The following is a 12,081-nucleotide window of genomic DNA, read 5'->3' as shown; positions in this document are numbered from 1 at the left end:
AGTAAGGTTGGGTATTCAATCTCAATTCCATTTCAGTAACCACTGAAATGTGTATCAAAGAATTTAAAACTGGTCACATTCATAGTGGCGTTCACTTATTTGGAGATCTGATTCTTTCTGATTCAAATCAAAACGTAATTAAGTTATACATTATTGTAAGGCTCCTTGTAATTAACCAACATTGTACATTTGAGAGGTTGGGCTCATTTTGTTAAAAGAAGAAAAGGATTTTTGTAGAAAAACATAGTATACTGTACATTCCTCACAGTAAGACCGAAAAAGTACTGGGTTTTGTATTGCTACTAAAACTCAGTTATTGTATCAGCCCTTCTTCACAATCACAAAACACTTGTTGACAATAATAATAATACATCTTAAAGACCTGCACTGTCTGCACAGCAATCTGTAGCCAACAGTCTGACATGATTTGTAAAAAAGACCTGAATACATATTCTACATACCATACCATTCAAGTTTATATAAAAACTGACTGGATTAGTCAGAGTTTAATGGGGCCACATTGAGGGCATACACACACTCCCCTCTAAAAATACATCTGAGCCAGGAGCTGAAAAGCACTTCTGACCCAATTCAGAGTTCTAAGTAAGTTCAGTAAACTGCAAACTGAGAAGCAGCAACATGTCAACAATAAAGATACGTGTTCCAGAAAGGAAACATGACAGATTCAGCTCCAACAACGGTAAATGGTGTGTGTCGGTCAGTGACTCTGTGGCCATTAGGCTCTTACTGCCTAGTGTTAATCAAACTGAATCGACTGTAGTTGTGTAGAGCTTTTCTAGTCTTCCGACAAATCAAAGTGTTAAAGCGCTTTGTCAAAACACATGTCATCATTCACACACTGCTGAGAGGGGCTACATAACACCTGCACATCTGGAGTAAATTATTGCCCTTTGACTGGAGAACACAGGGATGGAACCGCCGCATTGGTCACCAAGATATCACCCATTATTGTTTGTTGTTGTTTTGATTATGTTTTGCCTTTGTAATGGTACAGCTGAAGACAGGAAAGAGGGAGACAGAAGGCGCACAACATGCAGCCAAGGGCCACGGGTTGGATTAGAACCAGGGCCACGATGGTAAGAACAAAGCCTTAGTATATGTGGTGCCTGCTCTACCGTTTAGAAGCCTGGAGATCTGGCGTCACTATCTTGTTTTTTTGGAATGAGAAGTGACTAGAGGGTGGAGCCAAGTACAAAAGAAAGACATTTTTAGGCGACCAAAGTTTGACAAAGAACTTTCATGAACTAAACCACACTGATAAAGAGTTAAAGTTCTAAGACAATGACACGGAGAACTCCCAGAACGGACAACACCATGCTAGAGACCTGTCAATCACAATGTAGCCTCACCCTGCTTTGGGTCTATTTGACTCTAAATTGACCATCATTTACTAAATGAACATCATGTTGTATTGAAGAAGACTTGAAACTAGAAATTGAGACCGTAAACTCATGTTTACAATGTTTACTGAGGGAATAAATCAAGAGAGAAGAAGAGTAATTTTCTCATAGACGTCTATAGAACAAGATGGACATTAGAGAGAATGCAGGTTTAGGACAATGTAAAAGAGCAGAGCACAAGTCATCACAATGTTATTTGGAGTTATGAGGTCCTTTAAGCATGCTAACTGGATTCTTGAATAAATGAACATGGTGGCTTTTCATTGTTTAACCTTTTCCGATCTCTAAATCATTTGATGGCTGTGTATAACAAGACTGGATCCAGCATGGATCCAGAAGGGATTCCACAACATCATTCAATCATGCACTTAGTGGCATGGCAATGTCAACTAACCAGCTCTGAAAGGATTGATGAATGAGTTGATCTTTAGAGATCATAACTATATTTGATTCAACTTTGAATTTGTTTAATGAGTAACATGACTATAAATGTGGTCACATGAGCCCCATATCAGCGTATCACAGATCTATCTGTCCGCATCTCATTATAGTAAGTATAAGTATTTGCAGTATCATTTGGAAACAGTGCCTCCTCTATTACTAGTCTACCAGAGCACACAGACAAGTTCATATTTACACCCACTCTCAGGTCATATCTTGGTCACAATTCTTAAAATATCAAATAGAAGCGGTACTTTTATTTCCAATCCACTTTGTTCGAGATCTTTCTCTGTCTCAGCAACACATATTGCCGATCAGGTGACTAGAAGGTGTTAACTTTCTTTTATTTCATGACTTAGACTAGTCCCGAACGGTAGACTCTATCTCCCCCACTTGGCATTGCAAGGTTTCATGTTTTTATATATATAATATAATATAATATAATATAATATAATATAATATATATATATATATATATATATATATATATATATATATATATATATCACAGCAAAGAGGGCCGCGGGTTCGATTCCCGGTCGGAGCGGTCCTTCTGTGTGGAGTTTGCATGTTCTCCCCGTGGCAGCGTGGGTTCTCTCCGGGCTCTCCGGCTTCCTCCCACAGTCCAAAGACATGCTGCAGGTTAATTGATCTCTAAATGTCCCATAGGTGTGAATGTGAGAGTGAATGGTTGTATGTCCCTACATGTGCCCTCGATGGACTGGCGGCCTGTCCAGGGTGTCCCCTGCCTTCGCCCTATGTCAGCTGGGATAGGCTCCAGCACCCCCGCGACCCTAATGAGGATTAAGCGGTATTGAAAATGGATGGATGGATATATATATATATATATATATATATATATATATATATATATATATATATATATATGTTTTTATTTACTTTAATCCTTATTATTGTGATTGTGCCCAATGAGTTTGACATTAGTCAGGTTAACTATGTCGGAGTGCAGTGTCACTCTGACTGACCTAGCTTGATCTCAGGAGCCCCTATACACCACCGGATACTCCACAGGTGTTTCCCTTGTCATCGTCAACAGCCGGCTAACGTTACCGTTCCCTTATTGTGAAACAACTTTACTTACCCGCAGTAGTGTGCTTTAATTTTCACCAACTCCGAGTCCAAGTCCATGATGGATCCGTTTGACGCTAGCATATGCATTGCACAGTTTGGTGTAACGTCGTTACCTCCCAACTAGCCCAACGTTAACTGGACCGGCCCAGACTAGCTGTACCACCTAGTCACGTCGGCAGATACAAGCTGGCCGTTACATAACACAGCAAGAAGTAACGTTCCGTCTGCGACTCTCGAAGGCAAAGTTGTCGAACTACTGGAAAGTGTATTTCGTCAATGAGTAGTAAAGTGACAGGTTTGACATTACCATGTCCGGTTTTATATTTCAAAATAAAATGCATCGCTGAATTGGGATACGTAATAAGACTAGCTATTTTATTTTGTGAAATTGAAACCTTGGTTGTGTTAAAGAGTTTGGTTGACTTGACATGTTTTATTGCTCACTATGGTTACCGGAATCCAAATTCACCTGTCCTTCTGTTTCTGACTAGACATGTCAAGAAAACCGTCGATAGCATGCATGTTAGGTGTAAGGTAGTTCAGCGTGACTGTAATGCGTATTGATTGAAGGTTGCATGGTGGTATTGGCCTCTCTTCTCCTCATACAGGTGGTCTGTCCGCCTAACTTCTTCTTAGTATATGTACTTTCTTATTGTAACGTCCTTCTCATATTCCTGCGTTAGAGGGCGTGTCTTTTCATTCCCTGAACTAGCTAATTAATTGAGAACGTCAACATGATTTTGTAAATGTGTTTTAACACGGCGTTTTATTTTTCATGTTTTAAGCCTTAATGGTGAAACGTTGTCTTTTCTTTCAAGAAGATCCACAAAGGACATGTCAAACCAATGAACATCCAGTAATGAATTCAAGGTGGTTGAGGTCTCTACGACAGTGTTGCAGTTGTCAGGCGCCACCTGCTGGTTGATTAATAAACAACATCAGAAAGACATTGGTGAGGGATTAACCACCAGCCAATACTGGGGACGGTAAAAGGCTGTATTTTATTGCATGTGGATATATGGTTTGGATTTTTATTTTATTTTGGAATTTGTATTTGTTTCGGTTTGGAATGATTATCAACTTAACCAACTTCAAAGAATCTTCATTAATCATCTTTTTTTAATCACTAAAATATTGCATTAGATAAAAATCGTATTCTAAAAAAACAAATGCAAGTTTTCTTTTACATGTCTGACAATAGAGGGCACCCTGCATTCTGCTCAACCAGGAATAAAATCAGCTTCATTTACACTGCAGATTGTGGCGAATTGTGAGATGATTTTTATGGCTCTTGAAGTCAAATCATAAAATTAGACGCAAGGAAACCATGCGAGGAGAGAGGAATAAGGAAACATTTTTTCAGTGAGATGTCCTTTCCTCTAAACTTTAGAGGATGACAGCGAACAGTTGGCTTTAACAGCTGGAGAGACTCTTGATCTCATATACTAATAAAGACCCAATTATCATCAATGCTAGAGTATATATGTTTACTCTCTCTAGCCTGTTACCTGTTTAACAAACTGCATTGATACTGTGTCCTTCATTAGGCTAAATGTTTCACTGTACTGCCTTGAAGCTGCATTTCCAACTGTTATGCTTCCAAAAGACATTTCAGGCTGGTCAGAGGCCAAAAGTTTCTTGATTTTCTACAAGAAAGTCTCTCAGAACACAAGACTTAAAAGTTTCATGATATTTTCATGAATACCTGATGGTTTCATCAATATACTTCCTTGAAGCTGCATTTCCACCTTTTATGCTTCCAAAAGACCTTTCAGACTGGACACAGGCCAAAGGTGGATTTTGTTGAAGAATACATAGTTTACTTGATTTTCAAAAAAAGTCTTGTTTTCAGACAGACAGTCATAAAAACGTCTTTTTTTTTAACACGTTTTCAGAGAGGAAGTCAAAAACAATAACAAAAGTTTACGTTTTCAGACAGTCACAATTACTATGTTTTCAGAGGTGGCGTGAGTCGCAGCATGATCGCAGGTGCGTGAGTCGCACTGCATGGGCTGAGTCAAAGATAACCCACTAAAGTAGCCGACAAAAATATATACCTAACGGATGTATCACCTCTAGTCTCCTGAACAAATGTGATTATCTGCCTATCCTCTGAAATCTCTGTAATCTAAACCAAAACTATGGCAGACCAAAGTCAAATCTCCCTTCAGTCGCTAACGGACGCAAAACAGACTTAATATCGCGGCTTGATGCTTCCACTAAAACCATTAACACAGCAGTGGGAGAGGTAAACATCAAGCTGGAAATGTTGGGTGACCAAATTACTGAAACACAACAAAGAGTCAGCTGCAACGAAGACAACATTGAGGACTTAAAAACCCGCATCAGTCACATCGAAAAAGAAAACGGCTTCCTGAAACAAAAGGCAGACTCAATAGAGAACTACAGCAGGTGTTCCATCATCCGTATCGTGCACGTTCCAGAGAAAGCCGAAGGCCAGGATATCATTGGGTTTGTGCAGCAGCTGATCCTCCACCTCTTCGGTCAGGAAAATGTTCCTCGTCCTCTGGTAATTGAGAGAACTCACACAGAGAAACCTACAAGCTCAACTAATCCAAGGCCAATGTTGATTCCTGAGTTTCCAGGACAAAGTCAACATTCTTCGCCTTTCCAGACAAAAGGGCGAGCTCCTCATCAACAAGACGAGGATTCACTTCTACCCCGAGTGCCGAGCTCGTGAAGCAGCGGTGTGAATTTGAACCCACCAAAAGAAAACTTTGGGATATGAACATGGACTACTCGCTTCTCTACCCCTCTGTCCTTCGCATCAACTGTGGAGAAAAAAGCTACGACTGTTTCGTAACTTTAAGGATGCCGAGGACTTTATGAAGGAGATGGAGCGACGTCGCTCTCAACATTAATCTTAACCCATATGCTAACCAACACATGTATGGATAAGTAGACTATTACATCTCCTCATTACACCCATCCCTTTCTATTCTCTATTTTCTTTTTTTTCTCCTTCACATTAATTTTCTCTATTTGTGTATGTATGTGCATGCATGCATGTGTGTGTGCGTATGTATATATGTATGTATGCACATGTGTATATATGTATGTATACATATACAGTATATGTAGACTACCGGTCAAAAGTTTTAGAACACCCCCATTTTTCCAGTTTTTATTGAAATTTAAGCAGTTCAAGTCCAGTGAATAACCTGAAATGGTACAAAGGTAAGCGGCAAACTGCCAGAGGTTAAACAACAAAGTATAGGTTACCAAAAACTTAAAGTTATACAAAAAGGCCTTTTTCAGGGAACAAGTAATGGGTGTGTAGCTGTTCTGCAAGTGTCTCAACTTTTGTTAAAAACCCTCTGTCTGTATAAAAGCAGTGTTGAAACAGACTGTGTTACTACACCCTCTTAAGCATTATTTGGACAGTATTGTACTTCAGGAAGTAGTATATTGCTCTTATAATGGCAAGAAAAAGGCAAGACCAGACTGACCATTATAACCCTTAAAAGTGTAGGTCTTTCCTTTAGAGAAATTGCAAAGAAAGCCAAGGAGTCAGTGAGTACAGTTTCCTACACCATCAAAAGGCATTTGGAAACTGGAGGAAACTCTGACAGGAAGAGGTCTGGCAGACCCAAAGCCACAACAGAATCAGAAGACAAGTTTCTGAGAGTCCACAGCTTGCGTGATAGGCGGCTCACAGGACAACAGCTTCAAGCACAGCTTGACACTGGTCCAAGTAAGCAAGTCTCAGTTTCAACTTTGAAGAGAAGACTTGGAGCTGCAGGTTTGAAAGGTCGAGTGGCAATAAGACAGCCATTGCTAAGAAAAAAAATAAAATAAGAAAAAGCGGCGTGTCTGGGCCACGAGGCACCGCCAGTGGACGACTGAAGACTTTGAAATCTTCGGTTCATCACGCAGGGTTTTTGTACGCTGTCGAGCAGGCGAAAGGATGGTTCCTGGGTGTGTTACACCAACTGTAAAACATGGAGGAGGAAGTGTGATGTCCGGTGCTCTTTTGTTGGATCCAGAGTCGGCGACTTGCACAGAGTGACTGGCACCCTGAAACAAAAAGGCTACCACAGCATTTTGCAGCACCATGCAATACCCTCTGGTATACGCCTAGTTGGTCAGGGGTTCATCCTACAGCAAGATAATGACCAAAGACATACCTCCAGGCTATGTCAAACTACCTTAGAAGAAAAGAACAAGACAGTAGGCTTCAAATCATGGAATGGCCAGCACGGTCTCCGGACTTAAACCCCATGGAGCTGGTTTGGGATGAACTGGACAGAAAGGTGAAAGCAAAGCAGCCTACAAGTGCAACACATATGTGGGAACTTCTGCAGTGTTGGGATGAACTTTCTGAACAATATTTGATTTCCATTGTAGAATCAATCCTGGTGAATCCAGGCTACGAGGTCCTCTCCCTTGTTGTCCTCTTCCAGGTGCTCTTGGGTTCACCTTCCGCTCTCCTTTCTCCTTCCCAGGTGCTCTCCCTTAAGTCTCCCAGCCCTGCCTCAATCAGGTGCCTTAAGCAGCTGCAGCTGGGTGAGCGGTGAGGCAGGCTGGGAGATGTAGTTTTTGCACTGGTGGCCACTCTGTAGCGCCCATCCACTACCTGTCCCCTTGTGATGCCACAATATGTATATATATATATATATATATATTGTGTGTGTATGTAGTTTTTTATTCCTCTCCCGAATTTTCCTTAACGATTAGATTAAAATAGAAAAACATATAGCATTGTTCTAAGAGGGAGAGGAATCGTAGGCTTGAAATTTAAGCTGAACTAAAGTAATTGTATTCACTCATACGTATGAGATGCGTGTGCAGGTCAATTTAATTCTGTAAGAAAAGGGATGGTTAATTACCCACAGAATAATATTAACATAATGATGACTTATTGAAATATGTAATATTTTGGTCCACTTATTTTGAGGTCTTTTTTTGTTTTCCTCTTATGGGTTGAGGCTGAGAGTACATTTAGTCGGTACTACTTATTAGCTGCCATTGTATAAAAAACCAACAACTAGAAACTGACAAATAGCCGCATGAAGGTTAGGGAAAGCTCTACATGGAGTATGCCACAGTGATGGGTAGGATGTTATCTGGAAACTCTTTAAGTTGGAGGGGAAAGGGAATATGTTGTGTTCTATGTCTTACTTTTTGATGTTGTTATCGTTTCAATGTGTTTTATTGTAATTCATGTCATCATCTTTCCCTTTGGCCTCTAACGGTCAGTGCCAGGCCTATACACAAAAAAACTAACTGAAATTACATTTAATTTAATAAAAATAGCTCAGCAATTAACTTATTTCTTACTATTTATTCCTAATGGATAATGCCAAGATCCGATGAATTGAGAATCCACAGTTGGAACATCCAAGGTGCCAATAACCCAATAAAAAATTAAAAAATCCTGAATTACCTTAAAAAAGAGAGAGCAGACATTGCTCTATTACAGACCCATTTAAGCAAGGCGGAGCATGATAAACTTAAAAAAGACTGGGTAGGCCAGGTGTTTTCTGAATCTTATTCCACCAGAAGTTGCAATTATCATTAGGAAACAATTAAGAGACAGTACAGTCTGGTCCAAACGGGTGCTATGTATTAATCCAAAGTCATCTACATGGAGAAAATGTTGTTATTTTTGAATGTGTATGCCCCACCGAACTCACCACCATATTTTTTTTTACCAGGTTTGCTTAATTGACCTCTTCTTATAGTTGTCTAAATATCATTATTGGGGGAGATTGGAATTATAATTAATATATATGTATTATAATAATTATATCTAAACTCAAATCTAGATAGATCTCCCCAGGCTAAACGTCTCAGTCAGAGTTCTAAAACTATTGTCAAAATAATGAATGAAAGGGGATGGGTAGATATATGGCGATTAAAAAAAGCCACAATAAAAGACTTTACATTTTACTCAAATCTCCATAACTCTTACTTCAGGCTAGATTACTTCCTTATTCCACATACATTAGCATCCTCAGTTCTAAATTGTAGGATTGGCTCAATTCACATCTCAGACCACGCCCCAATTACTCTCATTTTAACTCCCGGTACGGTAAGCTCGTACACAACTATAGATGGCAATGTAATAAGGCCATTTTATCAGACCCAGAATTCTGTGACTACATCAGGAAAGAGCTTTCTGTGTTTTGGGAAATTAATGACAATGACTCTCTAAATCCCTCAATACTCTGGGAAACTACTAAAGCATATTTGAGGGGGCTAATTATTTCATTTTGTAGTGGAAAGAAGAAGAAAATTATATCTGAACAGAAAAACCTTGAGGCAGAATTATCAAGTTGTGAACAGAAACACAAACAATATTCAACTAAAGAAAACTAAGAAAAAATTATTGTTGTAAGGTCTGCTCTTAATACTTTAATATCCCAACAAGTATTATTTTCTTGAAAGCAAAAGCTGTATGAATATGGAAACAAACCAGGTAATTTATTTTCAAAACTTTTAAGTAATCAAAATAGCCATAATTTGTCATTGTCTGAACGGAATACGTTGTTTTAAGACTGAGGAGATTAATGCCATATTTACTAATTACTATAAATTATTCAATTCAATTCAATTCAATTCAGTTTATTTTGTATAGCCCAATATCACAAATTACAAATTTGCCTCAGAGGGCTTTACAATCTGTACACATACGACATCCCTGTCCCAGGACCTCACATCGGATCAGGAAAAACTCCCCAAAAATAACCCTTGACAGGGAAAAAAGGGAAGAAACCTTCAGGAGAGAATATACATTAAATACATCAAAGTGACTCAAATAAACGGCTACTTGGAACATTTAAAGCTACCACAAGGTGTGGCATCACCAGGGGACAGGTAGTGGAGGGGCGCTACATCCCCACGCAGGATCAGTGCCCACACCACAAAATGGCCGCCAGAATGGCTGGGAGACTGGATAAAAGGCAGATTGGAGAGCACAACGGGGGAGAGGAGCTGGAAGAGCGGACGAAGAGCGGACGCCGAGCGGACGCCGAGCGGACGCCGAGCGGACGCCTCTGTGGAGCAGGAAAACACCACCGTTACCACGAAGAGGACCTGGTAACGGGAACTTGAGAGACAGTGTTTTGTTTAGTTTTGGTTAATGGAACCCTTTTCTCCTCCGGGATGCTTTGAGTTGACGGACTGACCTTTTTTGATTGTTTGGATTTAATGGAGCCCTCTGAGGCGCTGGTGCTGGAAGAATAAACCCACCTTTTTACTTTATAAACATCTGTGTGTCTCTTTCCCAGCCTCTCGTGCACTGCCCCACCCTAGGGACAACCCGTGACGTAATGAGCAACAACAACAGGCTTTAAATAAGCCAATTACATTTGCAGAGATACCGGAAACTATCGATGACATCCCCTCCTCCAGAAATATATAACGAATTTAAAGATAGTTTCACTCCACTCTTAAGTAAAATGTACGAATACCCCTTCTGCTTCACAAGCAATGGTTATGGCAAACGGTCTCACTTCACCCCAGTTCATTCTCCCACTTCTGTTTACAACTGTCATTGAACCTCTGGCCGAGGCTATTAGAATACACCCACATATTAAAAGTATTAACAGTGGTAAAATGGAGCATATTATTTCACTGTATGCAGATGATATACTGCTATTTCTCCATAACCCTAAACAATCAATTCCCTCTGTGCTCGAAATAATCTGTGAATTTGGTAGATTCTCTGGCTATAAGATCAATGTGGGTAAATCAACTGCCCTACCACATGGAGGCAGTAGAGACCCGAATAACAGCATGGGACAGTATCACATGGGAATCCATGTCTGCTACCAACTGGAACACCTGGTGAAGATGAATCTGTCTCCTATCCTTAAACAGATTAAACTGGATTTACTTAACTGTGGTATGACTATTCAATTCAGTTTATTTTGTATAGCCCAATATCACAAATTACAAATTTGCCTCAGAGGGCTTTACAATCTGTACACATACGACATCCCTGACCTTTGACCTCACATCGGATCAGGAAAAACTCCCCAAAAATAACCTTTGACAGGGAAAAAAGTGAAGAAACCTTCAGGAGAGCAACAGAGGAGGATCCCTCTCCCTGGATGGACAGAAGCAATAGATGTCATGTGACCAGATGAACAGAGTTACAGAGTTACAACACATTCAATGAATATGACAGAATGTATGAATGGACCTCCACAATCCATGAAACAGAAGGAGGTAGATAGGAGGGGGCAGGAGACTAGAAAGCATAAATGCGGTATGGCTAGAAAGCTGAGACTTGTATTCTCACTGTACAGAATTCCCTCTGAACCACTTTTCTTTTGTGTTCAGGTAACCGGTAGGGTCGTGACCGCACCGTCACGCCCGGATGCGTCTCAATTCGGTGCTCTATGACAGGGGTTCTTAACTTTTTTGACCTTGGGGCCCCCGTTCAAATATTAACACCGTCATGGTTTAACTAATTGATCTCATTCTGGGTGGGATTTGTATTCTATAACCAAATAAAATCCACTTACAGTTTAACAAGCAAAAACCTGATACAGTGATCATCACAAGGACATTTATTTATTATCCGTATGTAAACCTGCACATGCAACAATACCTAACAACAATTCATGGAACAAATAAAGTTAATACAATAATACATTTAAAAGGCTCAAGCCAGGCTTAACACAAAAATAACAAATACTTTTACTACAGAAATAAACTGCGAAAATGGAAGTTTGATAAATAAATATGTAGTAATAAAATAAATGCATTCAAAATAATAAGTTTCAAATAAAATAAACTGTATTGTAACATTTGAAATAAAGTGCAAATGAAAATCGGCTTATAATCTTCAAATTAATTAATATGACTAATGCTTCATATTTATATTTTGGCATTACAGAACCAGCAGTTGGTCTTCATATCGTGACAAATGAACAATAACAGTCACAATGACAGATTTTAAATGCTTCTATTGTTTAACAATGTGATCCCAAAGACATTTATTTATTATCTGTATGTAAACACAACAAGATGCAGGCGAACAATTCATTGAACAAATCAAGCTACTACAAGAACAAATGTAAAGGCTCAAGTCAGGCTTATTAACCCAAAAATAACAAATAATTATATTTTGCTACAGAAAAGGAGTCACTCTCAA

The 12,081-nt window shown here is 39.5% G+C and overlaps 1 protein-coding gene across 1 annotated transcript in view; it reads right to left on the bottom strand.

The window, feature by feature from the left end:
• The window catches only part of prkcz (protein kinase C, zeta), a 110,781-nt gene extending 107,561 nt beyond the window's left edge, over nucleotides 1-3,220 (bottom strand). Inside the window, exon 1 of the mRNA XM_034537607.1 lies at nucleotides 2,965-3,220. Coding sequence (XP_034393498.1) covers nucleotides 2,965-3,041 — 77 coding nt within the window. The 5' untranslated portion in view covers nucleotides 3,042-3,220. The remainder of the gene's footprint in view (nucleotides 1-2,964) is intronic.
• Between the last annotated feature and the right edge of the window lie 8,861 nt (nucleotides 3,221-12,081).

The sequence above is a fragment of the Cyclopterus lumpus genome, chromosome 7, assembly GCF_009769545.1.
Source record: "Cyclopterus lumpus isolate fCycLum1 chromosome 7, fCycLum1.pri, whole genome shotgun sequence".
Taxonomy (NCBI): Eukaryota; Metazoa; Chordata; class Actinopteri; order Perciformes; family Cyclopteridae; genus Cyclopterus; species Cyclopterus lumpus.
The sequence above is the reverse complement of the archived record's forward strand: the minus strand, read 5'-3'. Positions and strand labels throughout refer to the sequence as shown.